Below are 25,161 nucleotides of genomic sequence, written 5' to 3'. Positions count from 1 at the left end.
TATCAACTATCAAAACAAATTTATGTGCACTTAATCCCACATTGCTTAGAAAGTTACTTTGGATTTACATTTAGCATAGAACCTAGTTTTTACATATAGGATATTCATTTCCGATGTATTTGGTGTTAACGACCACGGTTGGTCAGGAGGAGAAACCTAATGTGGTGTAGGGCAGTTCCGTGCCACGAAAAACTTTGTAACATGTGAAACTAGACTAGAGGCCTACGGTGGTGCTAATAATGGCGTCTACGGGGGAGTCTATGCTGAAGAAAACTAGTACAATTGGAATAGGCCAGTTGGTCTTGGTGGTTCCCAAATCAAGTACAATATGAGTGGTATTGAGATGGTTGTTGCATCATTTAGAGTCATTTATCCTCTCTGGTTATCCATTATAATTTCCTATCCTGTCTTCTTTTGGAGATGCCAATATTATGTTCAAATTTTGCTTTAATATAAAGAAGGACCAACAGTAGTAGGAAGAAGAACAAAAGGGTTTTTGTCTTCATATTCAGAAATCTGGGGTGTTTGTCTTTCCAGTACTATAAAATGATATGGTTCAAAACAGATTAAAACCCACCAAAAAGTAAAATAATTGTACTAATACTTCAATCATGAAAAATAGAATGAACCCATCAAACTTGGGATATGGATAAGTCATTACCCACGAGGTAGAGAGAGTAAAGACCCAAACTTCAACTATTATGGATATTTTCTCCGTTTTTGATTCCCATGCCTATGTCCGATAGGTTCGGGATTTTGTTCTTCGTGAAAGCTTTGTCATCTCCTAAAAAGCCTCGACACGTACTAAACTTGAACTCGCACCTATAGCCCACATTTCAAATGCTCTCCCAACTGAGACAGGACTATCACATCCACCCATCCTCTCTTCAACTTTGATACCATTTTTAATGAACCAAGCCTCAATTGTTATCGATATTGTCACCGCTTTTGACACCTAAGCCTAAGTCCAACATAATCTTGCTCCAAACGCTCTGCCAAGCGATATGGGACTATTCATTCGAGAGAAAGGGAGAGATTATGCATGTATGCAGTGAATGACCCACAAGTTCATCACAAAGTGTTTGTTTTTATTATCCTCATAACTTCAAAGCATAACTAAGAATTTTTATTACTTCTTTTGCTTTATGTGTTTGTTTCTCACAACATTGAAAGGGAAAAAAGAAAAGGAAAAAAAGATTCACTTTGAAACTGAACTCTTTTTTTTTCTCTTACAACCCACTCATCTTCTGAAACATCAAAAGCAGTTCAAGAGATAGAAAATGGAGTTGCCACCATAACTAATCATCCCCGCTTTCTTTTCTGCAAATTACCTGTATAAAAAAAAAACAAAGATCAGAAAAGTGTTCAATTTTCAACATTTTCGCAAAAAGTTTTTCGATCAATAAAAATGCTAGGAAAGAAGAAAAACCAGGCAGACAGACTCTAGGCAGAAATCCTACGTGGATTGTAGTGATTCGTGCTTTCGATGTTTCGATCCACTAAACAGAGAACCACGGAAAGTCACATAGGATTTCTGCTCAGAGTCTATGGCGCCAATTTGGCATTACTCAAAAAATTAAAACTTAACTGGTTTTGCTGAAATTTCTTTTCCAAAACCCTTCTTGACTAATGTTGATCTTTCCTGTAATTTCCCAAAGTTCGAAAACAATGTTAGTCTGAATAATCACAACCCAATGCAAAAAGAAGAAGATGAACTGTAGAATTACCTTAACTTGATTATCACTATAACCTTGAGAAAAATTTAGAAGATTATCCATTGAGTCTTGCTTGTTGGTGAGTGTGAAATTGTTCTGTTTACAAAATCAAGAGCTACCCATTAATGAAAAAGCATCCCTCTAGAAATAAAAAGAAATGGGTAGGTGAAAAATGAAGTAACTTAAAGAAAAACAATCTAGTAATATTGCCATGGATTTACCTTGGTGAAGCTGAAGACAGTTGAGCTAGCAGTATCATCAAGAAGAGAAGAGTAATGTTCTTGATGTTTTTGAATTTTCTGTTTTTTGCTGTTTTTCTTCATGGGTTTAGTAATTGAAGGAGAATACTCAGTTTCAGTATAGTAATGTTCATGAAAATGTGAAGGACCAGAAGATGCATCAGACACCATTGATGAATCTTCTTCTTCTTCTTGTTCTTCAATGGGTGGTACCTTCTGTTTACAAAATTCTTCATTAAATTGATGATCATGATCAATATTATTGCAGAGATTTAGAGAAGTGGAAGATTCATCTAAGTACATAGTCCATCCTGATTCGCACCCATTACTGCATTCTGATGTCAAACTGTTCTTCATTCTCTCAATAAACAATAAAATCCACAGAGTTCTCTCTCTCTCTCTTTCTCTTATATATATATATATATATATATATAGAAGGAAGTAGATGAGAGATTGAATTGGGTATCCTTCTCTTTCTCTATCTAATTATCTAATTCTGCCTAGTCTAGTTAGTAAGAGAAGTGAATAATGGAGTGAGAAAAAAAAAATCACACACTCAAATCCCAGACTATTTTGTCCATATCCTCTCTTCAATTGCCACCTTTTCCTGAATGTATAATGAATCAATATTGCAAGTTGGGTTCTTTTCCTGTTTTTGTGGCAGTGTGTGTGGTTTTCTTTATCTCTCTAACTGTAAGGAAGTGAGTGAGTTAGAGAGACTGTGTGTGAGAGAGAGAGAGAGAGGGATGCTCATCACATGCAGATACAGGGAGGCACAGAGTACACTTCTAAACCATAACAAGCCAAACTTTCATTGTTTCAAGTACTCCATGTACTAAATACACTCTTGTTTGTTTTGGTGCAACTCTTGGTCCTGGTCCCTTTGTTTGCCATGTTATTAACAGAAGGAGTTGGAAGAAAAACCCGAGAGCCCGTTACACGACCTGCTCAAGTCGAGTCCATAAAGGCCCATGGAACCCGAAGAAATCTTGGTTGTACCCGTTAGTCTGATACTTAATTTTTTTCTTATGATAAAAGCATATAGTATTATAGTACTAACATAGTGGTTAATTAGGTGTATAAATAAGTTACATTTTGGTTGTTTTGCATATGATTTATGTTGTAATTACTTTTTTAGGGATTTACCTCAACCAATTGGTTAAGATTATGACGGGAAATGGATTCATAATTTAATGACAAATGGAATAGACATTAAAGAATTATTGAATTTCAAACTTCTTAAGTGGGTAGGAGTAACACACAAGTAAAGTTGAACTAACAGAGTTAGACATCACATCAATTAAACATTCTAAAAACTATTCTTGGATTGAAACCCTAGCTACATAATATAAGTAAAGTTGAACTAATAGAGTTAGACATCGCATCAATTAAACATTCTAAAAACTATTCTTAGATTGAAACCCTAGCTACATAAGTTTTCTTCTTTTGTCTGATTTCAAGAGAGGCCTGATAATATGAGAAATATCAAATTATGTATAATAAAAAGTCTCCTAAGATCACTGCTAGCCATTTATTCTATCCATTAAATGATGCATGTTTTCTCCAAAGTCATCAAACAAACTCACAAGTCATTTGTATGTTTTAGTGTTTACCTTCCCTTAATATCTCTCGGCCGACAATATTATTGATACTAATTTCGTAAACATGTGTGTTCCGTTGATGCATTAAGAGGTCTGCTGCATAAAAAAAAGTCTATTTGTCCTAGTAGGATCTTATGACATGAATTACGCAATTGCGGCATTGTATATAGTAAGAAAACTCGTTAACAACATGTTTTAGTAACCATCTTATAAAAAAAACATGTTTTAGTAACCATATTTAATTGTAATAAACTATTGGTATCAATAGCCATCACATTTAGAAAAAATATATTAATACTAATTTTGTAAACATGTGTGTTCTGTTGATGCTCCTAGTAGGATCTTATGACAGGAATTACACTATTGCAGCATTGTATAGAGTAAGAAAACTCATTAATAACATGTTTTAGTAACCATCTTTAATTGTATCAATACACACTACTGGTATCAAGAACCATCACATTTGTCTACCACCCTTTGGTGTAACCCCTCTTAAGCCCATGAGATTGTGGGATCGAGTTTCACATATAAAAAAATTATAGGTAGTTAGGGAATGGCATTACTTTGATCTTATGTTTTCACTTTCAATTGTATCACATCTCAACAAAAAAGACTATTGTAATTTGTGATAGTTGTTTTCCATGTGACCTTTGTTTTTATTAACGATACCAATACAAACTACGGGTATCAATAGTGAGGACTGTGACTGACAAATTAGAAGCCCGATGTCAAATTCTACTATCAATAGTGAGGACTGTGACTGACAAATTAGAAGCCCGATGTCAAATTCTACTAACTAAAAGAAAAAATATGTACATATACGTAGTAATAAGAGAAAATTCATGTAATTTAACTAAAAGAACTAGTAAGTCGTTGATAAATCTAAGATTAACATATGACGTTGATATATTACCGTCCTAATAACATTTTTCCATGTAAACTTCCATGATCTTTTTAGAAACTTTTAATTCCACAAAGTATTATTTTGAAATAAGAGAAGAGTAAACTTATGGGACAAAGTATGTTGATCAATGTAAAAAAAACTAAAGATTTATGAGAGATTACCAGAGAAAAATTGCAAGAGATAAAAATTTGTGAGAAAAAGTGAAAGAGAAAATGAACAGAGGGAGATTTGCGAGAGAATAAAAAACGAGATTTAGAGATCGTTTGTCTTATTTTCTCTATACATATTATACTAAATGAGTTGTCACACTATCAAAACGACATATTTGAGATTTAAAGCACCGACCTAGCATGAATTCTGGGCTTTACAGAAAATAAGAGTAATTAGCCGCGAATAACAATCAAACCTTGGACTTTTTACTCAAGACCTATAGAGACAACCAACTAAGCTACTATTCTTTTCCTTCAACAAAAAAAAAAGCTACTATTCTTTTGTTGTCTATGGTTCCCCGCAATATAAATACCCTATATCGAAGAACTTGCAAAAAGAAGCCCTTGGGGGTCTACCCCCACCCCCACCTCGGAGTCGCGTGAATAGCGAAGTTGATGGAGATTCTTTAATTTGAAAATTGCAAACTTTTAGGCTTTTCTAGTTTTAAACGACTGTTATTAGAAAAGATTGGTATGAATAACGTGGATGATGCATATTCTTTGATTTGAAAGTTGCATAGTTTTAGGCTTTTATAGTTTCGAAAGAACGTCCATCTTTATGGAAAAAACTGGTATGATTAACATAGTTGACAGATTTTTTTTTATTTGAAAGTTGCGAACTTTTAGGCTTTTATACTTTTGAAAGAATGTCCAAATCGTTATACTGTTAAAAGTTGAAAACGAACGCTTTCCTCCTGCAATGGGGTGTTTACAACAATAAGAAAATCACTTGAGACTCATGTGTGATATGTGACATATTTAACATAACAAACAATGGAATAATAATAAAAATAATATGTACAAAAAGATCAAGTCAGTAATGAATAAACTATATAAATGGGCGTACACAGATTTTCGTATTTGATTTACTATAAAAATACGGGTAATCTCTACTCGACGTAGTTGATTTCAAGCCATCAAGGATTAGGCTGTAAGATTACGGGGAACAACTAGAGTTTCAATATGTTTGTCTCGTTTTACTTGTGTGAATTTTATTTGTTTGAATCACAGGGATCAATAGTCAACTCAAATATTAGGCAAATCAGACTGCACGAGCCAGATAAAAACAAACAACATGGAACTAAATGAATTTAAACATTGAGTCACATTTCAGATTTTGATGTGAATCTCGTCATAGGAAAAAGTTCCATCTTTCTAAACTCCATTAATCAGAATTCTTGATTTAATTAGTTGCTTATCTTTACTTTTAGATATATTTCTAAGTTACAAATCATGTAGAATCATGATAAGTAAAGGTTCTTTATTTTCTTCCTCTAGAAACCTCTACTCTCACCACCTTTTGTTTCCCTAGCAACCTTGTAGATCCCTCCATTTCAGGTACACCAACCCTGCCCTATAGTGTGTATAAGCTCCGGCTAGTACAAACAAATGAAACAGTTGATGACTATTCCCAACTATATCAAACTTACCAGGCATCCATCTCTCTGGAATTCTCATTGCGTATATCACAGCTCCGATTCCGTAAAAAATACCCATAAGTATCTCATACCCTGTCGTAAACAGAGCCTCTGGTTGGTCATTGAATAAGATTAGTTTGTGCAGTACCGGTGCCACACCAGAGAAACCCATCCCGAAAAATAGAGAAGCCCGGATCTTTCGGAACTCGGGTTTCTGAAAGACAGGAAGAAGAGAGCCCAAGAGAGTTGCAATTCCTAGTAGTGTTATGAAGCCCAAGTAAAGGCTGCAGAAGAAGGGTTTACACATGAAGGAATAGTAGACAGATGGGTAGAAAGAAGTGGAAATGAGAATTGCAATTCCTGCGTAGTCGAGTCTAAGCATTATATAGGAAAGTCGCTCAGAGTGACAAGAGAAAAGGTGGCATGTGCTGCTCGCCAGTAGACAGAACATGGCTCCACCCAAGAAGGCAAAGAATGGCCACCGAGTAATTGGCGTTAACATCAAAGGTGCTATCATGCTTGCAATTTCTTCTTTGACAATTCGCTGCATTTAAGCAACGTAAAGATAATCACATAAAAAGTAGAGACTTAATCGGTTTAATTCTTAGCAAGAATCACTAGACTAGATCCATAATCCTGTTTAGTCTTTGGATAGGCCAGATAAGTTTATAAATTTATAAATACGTAACATCGATACTCCTTTCCAGTAGCTTCCATGTTGGGTACTCTAATACTCCCGTCGGTACTCCGGAGACACTGGATGAGACGTTGTGCACGTGTGTGTGTATATATATATATATATATATATATATAAGTATATCTGTGTTTCCATGTCGGTCTTTTCCTACTAACCACATCCGACGCCTCGTACCGGCGTCTATACCAAAACTTGTATCTACGTCAATGTTAAGTAGTTTATATATATGGGCAAGTAAAAGAAAATTACCAGACCCCAAACATTGGTGTAATTACCACTGGAGAATCTCTCACGTAAACATTTCGAGAGAAGTTCCACAACACTCCATCCTGAGAGTGACGGAAGCATGTCCATCGATGGTAAAGAAGCCTTTACACCGTCCTTCAATCTTTGAAGGGAAGGAAGGCAAGTCAAGAGTTCTGTCTTTAACTTCTGAAGATCTGCTTTTTCCCATACATCAGGTAAATTTTGCAAGGTTTGAAGGTCAACAACCTTCGGAATTTTCATTGCAGTGTATATTGTTAAAGCTAGGAAGATGAAAAACCCAATCAAGTGCCTTCAAAACACAAAAAGATGGAACAAGAGCAGACAAGTTATGTTCTGAAATGGACTCCCAAGTAAAATCCATAAGAAAAATATCCAATCAATAACTTCAAAATCCAAGTATCTCACGTAAATAGCATCTTCTACCTCAATTCATGATATTAGATAGCACTGTGATATTCGATAGCACAAGAATCACGTCTATTTGTTGTCGAAATGCAATCACTTTACCTTAAGTGAGGAAGTAATTGAACCACTTATTTTGTTTGAAGATTTCATTTCAAAGGACTTTCAAGTTTCGCATTCATGACACGATTTCTCAAAAGAAAACTTCTGGCTTACGAAGTGTCCGAACTGTAAAAGTTCTATTGTCCGTCGGAAGATTACGATGAATATTGTTTTTGTTATTCCATTAACACCTGAGTAATCTTAACGATTAATTTACCCAAACATGGGAGTATGGGACATCAATTAAAAAAAAATGATGCTTGTTATGGTAAACTATTAAGGATTGTATTAGTTTTTCAAGTAGCTAAACTTAATCCTCCGATTTCTTGCACACATCAGCATGCGCAACAACTTTTGGTGTTTTTCGTGTCAAGACTCAACATACCGTTTCCAACCCTGGCATACTCTTGTCGAATGCTAGAAACCACTCTAGTGGGTCAGGGTATAATGTAAGATCTTATATGTTCATCGTCTAATGAATCCCACACAAAATTATATTAAAACATCACTTCTTAGTGTTGGCCTCCCTAAAGTAAGACTAGAAGTCTAAATTGACTCAGAGTCAGAATTCAGAATGTTTGTTTCTGTCTGACCTGTGATGTTTGATTCGTCTGAATGGATGAATTAAGTTAGTTCTGGCTCCATTTGAGTCGGAAAATTCAGATTTCAAACAAATGAGAAAAAATATTTTATATAACACAACAAATTTAATCTATGTGAGAACCAATTGAGAAAAAAAGGGTTCTTAGATAATTAAAAGATGGAATTAAAATACTTACGTCCAAACATTGAGAGTCTCATTATGAATGGTGAAAATGCTAAGTAAAATCTGCTTCAAAGGCCACTCACATCTGTAATGACCTAAAATGAATTCATTATCCTTCATATAATTAGGCAATGCATGATATTCAATTAACTGATATTTCACTTTCTTCCATAATCTCTTTCCTTTCCCCCCTTGTTTCAAATAACTATTTTCATTCTCTGAATCATTATCTGAATCATGATTCTCAATACCCCCCCTGTTCATAATTCCCTAAAAATCCTGCCTCCACAAATTCAAAACAACAAAACCCCAGATTAATAAACACATAATTCATAACATATATTAGAACAAAACCTAATAAAAGACCCATTTTTTCAGACTACTCAAAAAAATTTCCACCTTTTTTTTTTAGGTAAAAGAAGAGAACCTAGATTGGGGGACATTACCTGAAAACGAAATTCAGCCAAAGTTCTTCTGATTTCAATGTATTTGATCTTGGTAAATCTTTGTCGAGGGAAATTATAAACGATATCTCCCTCGGATTTTCGAATTTCAGAAGATTTACTTGAAATTTGAGACAATCCTGTAGAGGGAAGAAAGTAGAGAAATTTTGTACTTCTCTTTAATATTATTATTTTATTAGGAATGATTGGTGAATTCATTTCTCTCGTGTATATCTTATCTAGAGAGGAAGGAGAAACTAGGACGTCCATGGGGTACAAAATTAGACGACCCCGGTCCCAAACCCGTCATAGACACCCGAACCCTATAGAGCCCACAAAAACCAAAACTCGAAGAAGTTCAGCCAGACTGACCATATGAAATAAAAGATCGGACTACAGTTTTAATGCGCTCCACGCCAACCTTTTAGTATTTGTCTGACATAATCCCCGCCCAACGACCGGCGACCTTGCCGGAGAAGACGATGAGGTTGCAGAGAGAAGCGATGAGATGGAGGAAAGATAAATAATGACTGGTTAACGAAAAGTTAACGGTAACTGAAAAAGAGGGCCATATGGGAATTATTGGTAAAGTAGGGGGTTAGGCAGGAAGCTGGTCACAAAGTTGGGGGCCATTTGGGAAATAACTCAATAAATATTCGATATTTTATCTCCATCATACAAAACCAATATTTTGTTTAACTTCAATAACCATGAACCAACAACCCTTGGTTGGAGTGGTAAGAGGTACACGCTTAACCATTTAAAAAAAAAAAAATCTTCAATAACCATTAACTTTCTCAACCGTACCTATATACAGGGGCGGACCCAGAAATTCTTTATTGTGGGGGCACATTTAATTATATTAAATAGTAAAAAATGAATGTCATCCCAAATGACAAATTGTCGAGCTTCATTACGAAACTCTACCAAAACGAGTTATAAGTTTGAAAACAAATGATCTCTATGTGTGATGGTAACACTCATGACTCATCGAATTAGATTACCACTAAACGTGAGTTGATTTGACTACAATCTAATTACAAAGAGTATTCGGAATGCCAAAAGCTAACATCAAAAAATGTTGGGACAAAAATAAATTACCCAAAAGAAATGGTGATGGCAATGGGATTCGTACCCACGACCTTTGTAGTAAACAACTACTACCTCACCATCTAGGCAATTCCAATTTCATGTTCAATTATAACAACTACTCAAATTATTTAGAACTGACCTTAGGAAATTTCGAAATCACTTACATTTTCAGCTCGGGACCCACTCTGGAGCCGTGGGGGCACGTGTCCCCATAGGCCCCAACGTGGGTCCGCCCCTGCCTATATATGGTGGGAAAGATCAGATACTGTAAGCAATTAAAACCAAACATTTTTTTTTAATTAAAGATGAGAAATTAAACAGAGCCCATTAAGGTTGGATACACGGATAAGATCTTCTCTCATAAAACTTTCTCTCTCTCTAGTATTTGCCATTGTTGGGTTTAGGTGTTGGGGAATAGATAAAAGGTCCAACAGAGTACAAGTAGTGTTTGTTGGAGATAATCTGATATGGACCAATAACTGCACCAGTTTTAGTAGGAACACTACAAGTCTTTAATGGTGATACCCCAAGGGTGACCTTGCATTGTATTAGGTATTTGAATCCATGTTTTGGTTCAGGCAATATTGTGTAGAATTAGCCTTTCTTGTTAGTTGGGTTGGTCATGGTAGTGTATGGAGAAGATTCATATCCATTTTCTTTAACTGCCAAACATGTCACCTTGGCCACAGCTCCTGCATACAAAATCATGAAAATTGATCATAAGTTTAGTTTCTTTTAGGTGCTGTTTGTTTTTTTTATATGTGTCTGAATCTGAATTAACTGAATCTGAATTAACTGAATCTGAATTAGCTGAACTGAAATGACTGAATCTGAAATATTTTAATTAACATGTTTGTTTTAAAATCTGAATGATTAAATCTGAAATAAACTTTTGACATTTATACCCCTCTTTTGATATTTTAGACAAAAACCTAATTTAAGGAAACCCTAAACTATTTCTAATAAATAGAAACCCTAAACTATTTGTCTCTTCAAACCCTAAACTCCTTCTTTCTCCACCACCTAGGACACAACCGCCGTCTCATAAACTCTTTCTCTCTTCAAACCTAAACTCCTCTCTCCACCACCTACATCACAACTGCTGTATCAACCCTTTCTCTCTAACCAGATCGAATCCTCTCTCAATCCATCTCTCTAAAAGTAAGTGAAAATATGGCTAGATCTTCTCTAACTCCCTCTCTCTATAGCCGAAATTAATCCACAAGATCTGCGATTTTGTGGTGGTTGTGGTGGCGATTTCCTGATTTTTTGATGGTGAGATTGTGGCGGTTTTGTTTAACGTTGGTGGTAGTGATTTTGTGGTGGTGGTAGTGATTTTGTGGTGGTGGTGGCGATGCCCTAATTTCGTAATGGTGATTATGGCGGTGGTGGTTTTGTGGTGTTGGTGGTGGTAGTGATTTTGTGGTGGTGGTGGTAGTGATTTTGTGGCGGCGGTCTGGCGGTGGTGGCGGTCAGGTGGTGGTGGCGGTCAGTTGGTGGTGGGGGTCTGGGGGTGGAAAAACTTTAAAAGAAATAATTTCTTTTTCTAATTAATGGGGGTATAAGTGTCATTTAACCTAATTCAGATAGGGTGTCATTGTTTCAGACTTATTTTGAAGTCTGAAAATTATGGACTAGTTTTCAGCCAATTCAGACATACACTTAATTCAACTACTATTTCAGATTTTCGAAAATCAGAAAAAACAAACGTCTGACATCTGAATTTGCCTCAATTCAGATTTCAGCAATTCAGATTTCAGATCTGAAATATTTAAAAAACAAACAGCACCTTAGGTGCATTGTGTTAGTATCTTAAAAATTCAAATCTTACTTGACTAAGAGCAACTCCAATGTAAGACAATTTTTTCAATTCAGATGTCACGCTCCCAACAGGGGCTCCCACATTCAAATTATGTACGTGTGTAAGATTTTGATTTCAATTTTCAACTATAAATTATTAATTTTAAATATAACATTAAAAGGATAAAAATTTTAGAGAAAGAACTAAAAAAGTCAAGCAAGCGCCCATTTATCATTTTTTTTAACGTAAAATGACTATTACACTTCTAACCAAAATAATTCAGCCTCTGCAAAGTCTTCTTTTAGCTTTCATTTACTGATCAACGATGAAAGAATACGTGCGAACATTTTTATAATCCATTTATGTTTAGTTAGATAAAAGATTTACCTTCAATCGGAATGAGGTTAATGCCCGATCGACAATAAACAAGTCCTTGGATCACGATTTGTTTAGGCTTTACTTCAAGTTCATACAACCTTTTTTATCTACTACACGGTTGTTTCCTATATCACTCTTTCCTCCCCCGATAAAAATTGGTCTATTTGCTGAGGGGTTCGCCAAAACGATGTCAAAGGCGCTGAGAACGGGCGAAGAAATTTGAAGAGCAAGAAAAGCAAGAGAGAAGACCCAAAATCTAATGGCCATAGCTACCATTTCCAAGAATAGAAGTTTAATGTAGTGATTATGATCAGAAAGGCGATGAATGATAACCTAACCAATGAAATGAAATGAAGACCTAAGTAGTGTAGTGGTATATATTATAGTGATGAATTAAAACAGCCTTATTAGTACTTCATAACGTGCACCAGTGAAATACATACACTGATGCACGATTAGAGGATTGCTAGGCATGTATTTTGTTACATATTTTAATTGATATTTATGTTTGATTAGATTTGCAATCTATATGGGATGCTAACCCAATTTTGTGAGAATTTTTTGATGAGAAGCCTAAAAATCGGGACCAAATAGAAAATTGCCCCCTAATTTTTCTTTTTTGTTAACAAAACTCACTTCATAAAAGTTATTTCAAATAAAGCTTAAACCCAGATCTCTGTGTTGTTTATCTCATCTCAAAACATTCTTATTTTTCCTAAAATCCTTTCTACCCTTCTTTTTCTCTTGACTTGTTATAAACTATTGATAACATATATAATTATGTTGTTAAACAAGATCGACTATATTAACTGTTTTTACTAAAATTCTTTCTTTAGATAGAAGAATTTTTTTAGTCTAAGGTCCAATAATAGGGTGTAATAAATCATACAGTATATCTATTCCTAAATTAATAAACAGTATAAGACCAAGATAGAACATGAAATTTATTTAATAAAAACAGTCATTTTACGTTACAAAATATTAGTCATATATAATTATGTTGTTAAACAAGATTAACAACATTTTCAGTATTATTCTAACATTTTATTGATACTATTAGCATAATATGCGTGGTGTATGTTTGAATTAGTTAAAGCAGGTGAATAAAAGTTTGATTATTTATTAAGTTAATTCCTATTTGGCCCCCTACTTTGTGACCAGCTTCAAATATGGCCCCCAAATTTCTGTAAATTCAAATATGGCCCTCTATTCAGAAAAATGTCATAACTACCCCTCCTATTAATGTACTTTCAAAATAAAATAAAATAAATAACCTAAATTCCACCACTCATCTCTCTCCACGTCACCTCTCTCTCCAAGTCACCACTCTCTTCTCCGATGAAGGTCGTCGGTCGGAAAATTTTCCGGCCGGCGACCTTCAAACTTAAAAAAAAAAATTTAGAGAGAGAGAGAGATGAGTGAATTTTTTTTTTTTTTAAGTTTGAAGGTCGCCGACCGGAAAATTTTCCGGCCGGCGACCTTCACCGGAGAAGAGAGTGGTGACTTGGAGAGAGAGAGAGGTGAGTTGGAGAGAGATGAGTGGAGAGGGAAGTGAGGTGGAATTTAAGTTTTCTTTTTTATTTTCTTTTTGTAAATACATCAATATGAGGGGTAGTTATGGCATTTGTGTGAAAATAAGAAGCCATATTTGAAGCTGATCACAAAATAGGGAGCCAAATAAGAATTAACTCTTATTTATTTATCACTAGGTATAGCCCCCTAGGGCACAAGCAAGTTCTTTTGTTGCATCACATATGAATTTGTATTGATGCATGATATATATATATATATATATATATTGGGGAGTGCTTACCTCTAAAGACCTTATACTCCGCATATGGAAACGTATTAGAAGTCTCATCTTTTGCAAATAAAGCTCAGATTAAACAGACCTTTCAATTCACCTTCATGAAACACAAAAGACCTAAAACTGCTTTTAAACACACGGCTTGGAACACAACTATGTAACCCGCGTTTATAGAACACAAATAGTTCTTTTTAAACACGTCACGAGAAGTTGTGATTACACTGCTATTCCACTAACACGACAAACTAAAGCTTTGTTAAACTGCAAAATCCTCTAGTGATATCATTTGCTATTTGAACACCAACTCTGTTTTTACATTTCTGAGTCCAAAATGCTTTACATGCTGCAAAAATCAAAACCAAAAGAGTACCCAAATCTATAATTGCAAATACAAATGTTGTGCAAGTCACGGACACAGTCAAATTATTGGGTTTAAGTATAATTTATATATTTCAAAGTATGGCAGTGACCCGCTAATTGGTTGTATCATGGATGTGAATATGTGATGATTGTAGGGTGGTAGTGACTAAAGTGACGAAGTATGGCAGTGACCCGCTAATTGGTTGTATCATAATAACTACTAAATTCTTAAATATTTAATGTAGGTTGATATGTTTAATATATATATATATTTATACAGGTGCCCGAAGTGTCCTCTTCTGGAATAGTGAAAACGTGAGGCGTGAACATATGATACCCAATGAAACAAGAAGGTTGACGGGCTTGGACGAGTTTTGCACACTAGAATTTTCAAAATAATTCGTCTAAGTCCGCCTGATAATCTTAACTGACCTAGACTTTTAGAGCATCTCCAGTTGGACACTCTAACAAAAACTCTATAGTCTAATTGTCAAGTGTCAAATAAAGATTCTCTTTCCGAATACACATAGAGACACTCTATAACTTTTTGGTCATCCAATGAAAATCTCTAAAATCTCTCTACTTAATACACATGTCACTTTTTAATTGAATATGGAACAAGTAGTTGAAAAGAAAATGTTTCTATTGATTTAAGTTTTAAAGTGACACTTAGAGAGTCTCAAAGAGATACCCTCCTTGTCCGCAAATTCTCCATGGGCGGTCGTTTATGGACATTAAGTTGCCCATTGTTCTTTGCAGTTTAGAGTTTCTATCAATTTACTTTCTCAAATTTTCTACTATTTCTTAAAGATAACTTTACTGTCCACTAGCATAATCCTTTTTTGTTGTTGCTAAGTATTAGCATAATCCTTAGCTAAGGGGCAAACAATTTCTCTAATCAAAACGTCGTGAGGCAGGTGGCCTTTTGGTTGGGGTATATCAGCCGAATTCCCAGCAATTGAGCCCTGTAAAAGACAAACCACCTGTACTATACCAAGACACATGGTCCTGTAGTCGACAGGTGCACTCAGAGGCCAATAAGAATTCGAGCAACCAATTTCTTTCTCGCTCTCTTGTTATTCATCACGAGATAATAATGAAGAAATAGGTCACTCTCCCCCTTAGCAGTAGAAGTAGAGATTGAACATTCATCCATTTGATCCTGATTCTAGTGGAGTGCATAGGTTTCACCAAAACAATAAGTGGAGCGCACTGCACATAGGTGTCCGTTTGTGTTCCAACCGAGGAAAAGCTTTGTTCCCGCATAAAGGAGCTCATTGTGGTATGACAACGGGCGATTAGGCGGCCAACTTCTCTAATGCTAAGCACTGAGCCGACCCCCTCCCTGTATGCGGTAGTCATTGGCTCCTTTTATTCATGGACCCTATCCAACTGGCCGCATCTCATCTCAACGAGCCTCCCACCCTTTCCTTAAATTGGCTTCCCGGCCCGGCGGAAAGGGAAGCCAATATAAGGTAAGGCTTGGTTCCCAAATGACACCCTATTCCGTCTCATAGTTCCCCCTTGGATGGTAAGACATTTGCCCATTAGCTCTTAAATAGAACACTATGAATAATACCACTTGTTTATAAGTCCATTCCACCCACTCAGTGGGTCAATTTTTTTGGTGGATGCCTCAAAAAGTCTATGAAAAATAAATTTTAGATTTTTGGACAAGATTATATCAAATTGATCGTTTACTAAGACTTGAATAAAATAATCAGAAATAATAAATTATGAATTTCTCATTGAAAGAAGAAAGATAACATATATAAAAATCATGCACAAAACCCAATATGAATCTCCAAATGCCAAATCCAACCAACACCAAGGGAAGAAGAAAGGTCTCATTTACAAATCATAAAATCCATAACACTTCAATTTTTTCTCCAAACAAAAGAAAATTATAAAGCAATAAGATCTAGAAAAAAAACAAGTTGGTAAGAAATTTAATAATATAATTTAGGGTTTTCTTTTGCTTGTAGTAGTAGTGGTAGAAAGCCTTCCCCCATCATTCATCCATTCTGCTCAGTCTACTTAGAAACAAGCATCTAGGAGACAACAACAACAAAGAGCTGCCAAACTGCACAATATAATAAAGTAATCATCAAAACTCCATTAGTTTTTAATATTGAAGTTTTTAAAGTTATATCTATATTTAGCTCTTATCTCTTGATCTTTAATTTTTCAATTAGGAAAAAGAAACTGATCAATTAAGTATGATAACTAGTTTTCTTTGGTTTTGTTCAAGATATTTATGATTTCTAATCCCCTATTCCTCTCCTTAAAACAAGGAGAGGTAAACACATTCATTATCTACTAAATTTACTACTAATAGGTATACAAGAAATTATTGATATCTAAAATAATGTCACTACTGAAATAATAGATCCCCAATTAATAAACCGACTTAGACATTTTAATACTTTCAAATTTCCAAAATGTTTATCTAGGGTCGTCAATAAAACTAAGCTCATTTTCGTAAGCATTTCCAATGTAATACTGGCGCCTTAGAACATTTCAAGATGTGCAGGTAGTTGGAGACATAAAAGAATTGAGATGTAATTTAATTACAACTTGACACATACTATAGATATTAATTGAGTTTTGCATTGCTGCCGGGGAAGACTGACTGAAACATACATAGGGCACATATGTCCCAGCACGATTGACCCTACCAGTCCACCAATAATTTCAAGTTTTTTTGTGCTTCTCCAATAATTTCACACCTTCTGCCTAATATACCCTCAGTCCGTACTGAGGGTAAGAAAGAAGATTCAAGGGTAGTTTGGGAAAATTTCTATGATTTAAAAAAGAAGTAGTTTATAACAGATTTGACCAAATCATCTCAACGTGTTTTTCGACGTTAGTTATTCTACTTGTTTATCTTCGATGGAAGATTAATGACATACATAGCTTAGCGCACGTTAGTAACAGATGCTTTGCTACCACCGGTGACCGGCCGGCAGCCTGACACCTAACACCGATCTGACCTGCCGGTACTAGTAGCCAATTTTCAAAAGAAATTATTATCTAGATCTCAATCTGAATAATTTGTCCTAAATGTTTCCATCAACTCAAATTCAGAGTAAATTTAGAGAGACAAACACTAGGATAATTAAGAATCTAGAGAGAGAGTGTGTGTGGGTGTGTACCATCCTTCCATGAGACCAGGTCCTTGTTTTTGAGGTTGCTGTTGTTGAGGAGGGTAACCTTGCTGTGGAGGAGGATAACCATAACCTTGTTGGGGAGGGTAACCTTGCTGAGGAGGGTAACCTTGTTGTGGTGGGTATCCTTGTGGAGGGTACCCTGGTGGTGGGTAAGCATCTTTCCCATATCCTTCATTCATCAACATATATAATCAAGAACCCATTAATCAATTATTCTCAAATTCAAACACCCAATTTAAGAGAAACCCTATATTAGAATTTAGATAGAAAGACTATACCTTGTTGAGGAGGAACACCCACCGGAGGTTGTTGGTTGTAATAACTCATTATTTTCTAGGTGAAGAGAGAAAGAGAGAGAGAGAGAGAGAGAGAGAGAGAGAGAGAGAGAGAGAGAGAGAGAGAGAGAGAGAGGAGGACAGAGTGTAATAAGTTGAAGGGAGTTTTTATAGAGTAAAAGAAGGAGACTTTGGAAACAGCATAATACAAGTCTCCGTTAGTATCCTACACGGTTTATCCATACGAAAGATAGGCCGCCGCTCTGGGGTATACAGATTGGGCTGCGGGGACTAGGTTATTTTGGGGTTAAAAAAAAAAAAAAAGGCCAGCGCTTTGGGGAAAGCTAAATAGTTTCCGGGGTGTGAAGACTTGGTCAAAAATTGGTCAATTTTGTTTGACAATTTTATTTAGGGGGAAAACACAATACTTCTCCACCTCACCTCTCTCTCTCTCCACCTCACCTCACCTCACTCTCTCTCCACCCACCTCACTCTCTCTCCACCCCACCTCACCTCACCTCACTCTCTCTCCACCTCACCTCTATCTTCTCCGATTAGGTTGCCGGCCGGAAAATTTTCCGGCCGGCGACCATGAAGACAAAAAAAAAATTTCGCTCACTCTCTCTCTCTCTAGAAACTCCGGCGAAGGGGTTTCCCTTCGCCGGAGTTCCGGTCTGTTGAAGAACAGACTGGAACTGGTCTGTTCTTCAACAGACCAGATCGGTCTGTTCTTCAACAGACCCGAACTGGTCTGTTCTTCAACAGACCGGAACTCCGGCGAAGGGAAACCCCTTCGCCGGAGTTTCTACAGAGAGAGAGAGCGAAATTTTTTTTTTTTGTCTTAATGGTCGCCGGCCGGAAAAATTTCCGGCCGGCGACCTAATCGGAGAAGACAAAGAGGTGAGGTGGAGAGAGAGTGAGGTGAGGTGGAGATAGAGTGAGGTGAGGTGGAGATAGAGTGAGGTGAGGTGGAGATAGAGTGAGGTGAGGTGATAGAGTGAGGTGAGGTGGAGATAGAGTGAGGTGAGGTGGAGATAGAGTGAGGTGAGGTGGAGTGTTTTTTTTATTTCCCCTGAAAATTTCTACAATTCTACATATTCCCTTTAAAATTTCACACCCCGGAAACTATTTAGCTTTCCCCAAAGCGCTGGCCAAAAAAAAAAACAAGTAGCATAAGACTTAGTCAATCTGATTTGACCTCTATTGAGTAAGGGGGATTACAAGACTCCCCCAGTACTCTTCTCCTCCTTTCTCCCCTCCGCCTCTTTCTTTCTCCTTGTTACCTTGTATCTCTGTTCCGGTGAAGGAGAAGGTCCCAACAAACGTAAGAATGTTTGTCCCTAATAGATATTTTTTTTGTAGTGTTCTTTTGGTGGAAAAGACATTGTGGTTTGGATTTAACACCAATTCAAATTATAAACACAAAACGTATCGTATTCTGGTTTGGGTTTCAATGAGACGGTATAGTTTGGAAAACCAAATCCAATTTTTTAGCTAAAGGTACTGTAAGAAGTGAAAGATTGGTAGAGAGAGAAGTTGTAGTTTTTTTATTAATTATCAAAGAGAGAGAGATTCTCCATATATACAAGTAGAATGAGAGAAGACGAAGGTTGTTGTAGAGAGAGAAAGTTTGTTATCCAAGTAACGACTTTCTCACTCATTATAACAGAAAATGAAAAAGAGGAAAAGACCATTATAACCCTGGTCGACTTATTCTTACACCCTTATTACACTAATCTCTCTTCTCTCTAACTCAAACTATATTCTTACACTCTTATTACACTAACCTCTCTTCTCTCTAACTCAAACTCCATTAATATCTCTAACACTCCCCCTCAAGCTGAAGAAGGAGTGATCTTCATCAGATTGTTAATGAGAGAGAGAAACAGAGGGTTAGACAATCCTTTAGTAAACACATCTGCAAGTTGAAGATGAGATGGAACAAAATCAAGTCGAAGAGAACCAGAAGAAACTAAGTCTCGAACAAAGTGGTAATCTATCTCCACATGCTTCGTGCGAGCATGGAAGACAGGGTTTGTAGCCAAGTGACGAGCCCCTAAGTTATCACATTTCAGCACAAATGGTTTGGAAACAGAAATCCCCAATTCAGCCAAAACATATGATAACCACAATAGCTCAGATGTAGCCACAGCTAGAGCTTTGTATTCAGCCTCTGTACTTGATCGAGCCACAGTAGGCTGTTTCTTAGAACACCAGGCCACCAATGTATTACCAAGAAAAACACAGTAGCCACAAGTTGATCTTCTGGAATCAGGGCATCCTGCCCAATCTGAATCACTATAAGCAGTAAGAGAAGTAATATCCCCTGACTTGATTGAAAGACCAGAACCAAGAGTTCCTTTTATGTATCTGAAAATCCTCTTAACCATTTGGAGATGAACATCTCTTGGTTCCTTCAAAAATTGTGCTACATAGTTCACTCCAAAAGCTATGTCAGGCCTAGTCATTGTGAGATACTGAAGACCACCCACAAGACTCCTATAATGAGTAGGATCATCTAAGAGAACACCATCAGCCTGAGAGAGTCTCTTCCCAAATGGAATTGGGGTAGCAATCGATTTAGACTCAAGAAGCTCTGCCTTCTGAAGAAGCTCCAATGTGTACTTATTTTGAGTAAGTAACAACTCAGAAGAAGAGCTGGCTGTAACTTCAATTCCTAGAAAGTAATGAAGTGTGCCCAAATCTTTCATGGCAAACTCACTATGTAGAGACATTATTAAAGAAGTAATCAAGTCAGGAGATGATCCAGTTAGGATTATATCATCTACATAGAGAAGTAGGACCAAAGTTACACCTGCGGCTTGAAACACAAACATTGAGTGATCTGTGGCACTCTTTTGAAACCCATAATCAAGCAAGAAAGTAGCAAATCTTGTGTACCAGGCTCTTGGAGCCTGCTTTAGGCCATATAAGGACTTGTGAAGATGACATACCCAATCCTTCTTAGATGCTTCTGCAAATCCAGGAGGTTGTACCATAAAGACATCCTCATCTAAGACACCATGTAAGAATGCATTTGATACATCTAGCTGTTTTATAGACCATTGATTTGTGACAGCAATGGTGAGAACAGCCCTAATGGTGGAAAATTTCACAACTGGGCTAAAGGTTTCAGAATAGTCAAGACCATCTAATTGATGAAACCCCTTGGCCACAAGTCGAGCCTTGTACCTTTCTATACTACCATCTGACTTGAGTTTTGTCTTAAAAACCCACTTACAACCCAAGATATTCATAGAGTCTTGCTTAGGAACTAAAGACCAAGTGTTGTTATGATGTAAAGCTTCAATTTCATCTTTCATTGCTTGCATCCACTCAGGAGACTTTGAAGCTTGAGTAAAACAAGTAGGTTCTGTAGGTATATCAAGTAAAGCTAGAAAACATTGAGGCAAAGGATGACACACTGAATGATAGGTGACAAAATCTTCTAAGTGTCTAGGTCTTAGAGCACCAGTCCTTGATCTGGTTGTCATAGGATGTATAGGAGCAGGGTTAGCAATGACAGAAGAATTATTGATGCTACTCTCTCCTATATGATGTGTTGAATGTGAAAAAGGTACAGAAGAATGTCCCTGAGGTTGATTTTGAGAAAGTGATGAAGAGGGGATAGGGAATTCAGTAGTGACAAAGGGTAGAACAACCTGTGCTGGCTTAAGAGATGGTTGTTTAGAATGAGGTGAAACAAGTTGCTCAGCAAAAGGAAAAGATTCCTCATCAAATGTCACATGTCTTGAGATATAAATTCTAGAGGTTGAAGGATCAAGACACTTATACCCTTTGTGAATCAAGCTATAACCCAAAAATACACACTTCACAGATTTTGGAGATAGTTTATCTTGTCTAGTTGAAGCTAAATGAGGGTAGCAGGTGCAACCAAATACTTTTAGAAATGAGTAATCAGGATGAGTAGAGAAAAGTACCTCATAAGGAGACTTTTGATCAAGAACCTTAGAAGGTAGCCTATTGATCACATAAGCAGCAGCCTCAAAAGCATCAAACCAATATGATTTTGGAAGAGAAGCTTGAAATGAGAAGGTATTACCAACTTCAGTAATCTGTCTGTTCTTCCTCTCAGCAGTACCATTTTGCTGAGGGGTGTAAGGACAAGAACATCTTAACAAAATCCCATTCTCATCCAAATACTTCTTGAATTCACCTTTAGAGAGTTCAGGTGCCCCATCACTTTGAAACATCTTAATAGAAGTAGATAAGAGTTTCTCATATGTAATTTTGAATTGCTTAAAGCAATCCACACTCTCTGATCTTTGCCTCATAGGATATATCCAAAAATACTTGCTAAAATCATCAACAAAGAGTATGTAATATCTTGTTCCATTAACTGTCTCCACTGGTGCTGGACCCCAGACATCACAGTGGATCATCTCAAGTGGAAAGGAAGAACTACTAGTGGAAAGAGGGAAGGGCTGACACTTGCTCTTGCCTAGTTGACAAGAGTGACAGACTCTCACAAAGTCAGTGGAGTTCAATTGAATAAGCCCTTTTGAATTTAGTTTCTCCAAGACACCTCTAGCAGTGTGACCAAGTCTCTTGTGCCATAGAGAGGGAGAAGCTGATAAGACAGCAGTAAGTCCCAATGGGACATCTTCAGATTGACATTCAATGGGGTAAAGATTATTGATCATTGGACCTTCTGTAAGGATATCCCTAGATAAGAGATCCTTGATGCTATATCCCCAAGGGAAAAACTCAACAGAACAATCATTATCCTTAGTGAATTTTGAAATAGAGAGTAAATTTTTCTTTAAATGAGGAACCACTAGTATGTTCTCTAACTCAAACTCATGATCTGAAGTATTCAATGTTGCATTACCAGTACACACAATAGGGATTGAAGAGCCACTTCCTACCATAACTGACTCATGACCAAGATAAGGAGAAGTTTGAGCCAGTACCTTAGCATCATTTGTCATATGGCTTGAAGCTCCTGAATCAGCAAGCCAGACTTTGGAAGGAGAAATAGTAGTAGCAGCCATATGACACTCTTCAATAGCAACATTACACTCTTCTTGAGATGATTCTGTATTATCTTCCATACTTGGTAAGGAAGAATTGGTATTATCTTTAATATGAAGACCAGCAAAGTTTGGAGAATTCAGAGATGTTGATGGTGTGTATCTGAATCTGCACTTACTTGCTAAGTGACCCCATTTATGACAAATTCCACAAGGAATTGAAGTGAAATCAAAATTTACTGCTTTCTTATTCATAAGTGGATGTCTAGTTTGTTGTTGTTGTGAATTTGATGGAGATTGTGGAATCTCATTCTGATTTTTAAGACTTTTCGTCTGCACAGAATCAGACTTGTATTTCTGATTTGGTTTGGATTGATATGAACCTTGTCTAAAAGGTTTTTGATTTCGTGTGTTACTTTGATTAACATAATAAGCTGTTTGTTCAACAGTTTCTTGAGAAAGAAGCCATTGTTCATGATGAAGCAGCTTTGATCTTAACTCAGGAAGATGAATTCTATCTGTTCTATTATCAATAGCTATAACAAATTGACTAAACTTTTTGCCTAATCCAGCTAAAATAATACGAATCATCTCTTTCTCAGAAACTTTATCATTAACAGAAGCTAAAGAATCAGCTAATGACTTTATTCTTCGAAGATAATCATTGATAGAAGCATTACCTCTCTGAATATTCTGAATTTGCCTTCGAAGAAAGTCTTGTTTAGCTTCAAATTCCTCAGCATAAACCTCATTTAGATAGCTCCAGATCTTGTGTGAAGTAGGAAGCCCTAGAACATCAGCTGAAATTGAATCCGAGAAAGTAGCTTTCAAACACGATTTCACATAATGATCATATTTTCTCCAAGTTTGAAAGGCTGGATTAATAATCTCTCTTCCTTCTGAATCGATAATAGAAGTTTCAGGTTGCGAAATCGATCCATCAACATATCCTATCAGATCATTACTGATCAAAATAGACTCAAATTGATCACGCCAAACCAGAAAATTGTTTTCATCGAGTTTAATTGAGATGAAATTAGTAATATTGAATGTTAAAGGTTGTGAAGATGATGAAGACGACGCCATGAATTTCGATTGTTTCTCTCTCTAGATTGTAGATGCGGAAGCAAATTGAAAACCTAGACGCTCTGATACCATGTAAGAAGTGAAAGATTGGTAGAGAGAGAAGTTGTAGTTTTTTTATTAATTATCAAAGAGAGAGAGATTCTCCTTATATACAAGTAGAATGAGAGAAGACGAAGGTTGTTATAGAGAGAGAAAGTTTGTTATCCAAGTAACGACTTTCTCACTCATTATAACAGAAAATGAAAAAGAGGAAAAGACCATTATAACCCTGGTCGACTTATTCTTACACCCTTATTACACTAATCTCTCTTCTCTCTAACTCAAACTATATTCTTACACTCTTATTACACTAACCTCTCTTCTCTCTAACTCAAACTCCATTAATATCTCTAACAGGTACCTTCCCCTTAACATCAAATCGGCCATATAAGGCATCTGGTCCTTGATAACATGATCTGCTTTTTTTTTTTTTTTTTTTATCTTGAACTCAAAAGATCCGTTGGAGATGACATTCACAACATCATCAAATCGCAGTTCTAGTTTTAAAGACGGTATTCTTTTAATAATTTTTGGGTTTCTCCAAAAATCTACACCTAAACACACATTTAGTCCACCCTAATATTAAAATAGGATTTTAAGTCAAAATAATCATTATAACGGATATTTAGTCCAAATTGACCCATCTCTATAGAAAAAACAGATCTCTATCATTTCTATTTAATCATAATACCAATTCTAACATTTTATATAAGAAAAAACCCACTTTTGAAAACCAATCCCCAAAATTCTTTCTTTTTTTTTTTCCTCAGATTTTTTCGATTGATTTCAAACTTACTCTCTGTTTCGCGATATAAACGTTATTTAGTACAATTACGTATATTTCTACAACAAAACACATTTAGTATAGTTAAAGTATGTATAGATGTCAAAACACATTTAGTATATTTCTGTTTATTGATTCTACAACAAAACACATTTAGTACAATTACGTATATTTCTACAACAAAACACATTTAGTATATTTCTGTTTATTGATTCTTGTTTTGTTTCATAAATAACGTGTTATTTATTGTTAAAGTTTCATATTTTATTTCATTTTTCTTTATATGTGTTATATATACAACACATTATGTATCAACAATGTTTCTTTCAAAAGGGAAAAATGACTAAAATCCTATTTTCTGAGAAGATTGAACCTTAATCCTTTTTTGAATTTTATTTTGGTTCTGAAACCCGTGGACTACCCCTAATAAAGTAGACAACAAGCAAAATGATTGAAATTGAACCTAAGTAGGAATTTAGTTGATCGATTCAATGTTCCCGACTTCCTGTAGATGTAAGAATCTAAGAAAAAGAAAAGATAAAGAGAACCCTAATTTAGAGAGAGAGAGAGAGAGAGAGAGAGAGAGAGAGAGAGAGAGAGAGAGAGAGAGAG

The 25,161-nt window shown here is 36.0% G+C and overlaps 3 protein-coding genes across 4 annotated transcripts; all 3 read right to left on the bottom strand.

Moving 5' to 3' along the window:
* Window positions 1-1,067: 1,067 nt before the first annotated feature.
* Window positions 1,068-2,640, bottom strand: LOC147551792 (protein SOB FIVE-LIKE 5-like). Its single transcript, XM_086666206.1, has 4 exons — window positions 1,937-2,640; window positions 1,728-1,811; window positions 1,589-1,642; window positions 1,068-1,331 (listed from the first exon to the last, which is right to left on the bottom strand). The coding sequence occupies exons 1-4, from the start codon at window positions 2,309-2,311 to the stop codon at window positions 1,299-1,301; spliced, it is 546 nt and encodes a 181-aa protein (XP_086522332.1). The 5' UTR covers window positions 2,312-2,640; the 3' UTR covers window positions 1,068-1,298.
* Window positions 2,641-5,803: 3,163 nt separating this feature from the next.
* LOC147551791 (heptahelical transmembrane protein 4-like) lies at window positions 5,804-9,102 on the bottom strand. Of its 2 annotated transcripts, none has more exons than XM_086670703.1 (4): window positions 8,767-9,102; window positions 8,334-8,599; window positions 7,033-7,339; window positions 5,804-6,630 (listed from the first exon to the last, which is right to left on the bottom strand). In XM_086670703.1, the coding sequence occupies exons 2-4, from the start codon at window positions 8,582-8,584 to the stop codon at window positions 5,977-5,979; spliced, it is 1,212 nt and encodes a 403-aa protein (XP_086526829.1). In that variant the 5' UTR covers window positions 8,585-8,599; window positions 8,767-9,102; the 3' UTR covers window positions 5,804-5,976. The 2 variants fall into 2 exon arrangements, with proteins under 2 accessions (XP_086526829.1, XP_086526830.1); XM_086670704.1 differs by having other exon boundaries at window positions 8,334-8,603; window positions 8,767-8,974.
* Window positions 9,103-15,931: 6,829 nt separating this feature from the next.
* LOC147551790 (uncharacterized) lies at window positions 15,932-17,920 on the bottom strand. The gene is made up of 3 exons (XM_086669643.1): window positions 17,650-17,920; window positions 17,357-17,540; window positions 15,932-16,284 (listed from the first exon to the last, which is right to left on the bottom strand). Exons 1-3 carry the CDS (start codon window positions 17,696-17,698, stop codon window positions 16,239-16,241), a joined length of 279 nt encoding a protein of 92 aa, XP_086525769.1. The 5' UTR covers window positions 17,699-17,920; the 3' UTR covers window positions 15,932-16,238.
* Between the last annotated feature and the right edge of the window lie 7,241 nt (window positions 17,921-25,161).

Source organism: Eschscholzia californica, unplaced genomic scaffold (genome assembly GCF_041429995.1).
Source record: "Eschscholzia californica isolate CP2 unplaced genomic scaffold, dmEscCali1.0.p SCAF_3, whole genome shotgun sequence".
NCBI lineage: Eukaryota > Viridiplantae > Streptophyta > Magnoliopsida > Ranunculales > Papaveraceae > Eschscholzia > Eschscholzia californica.
The sequence above is the reverse complement of the archived record's forward strand: the minus strand, read 5'-3'. Positions and strand labels throughout refer to the sequence as shown.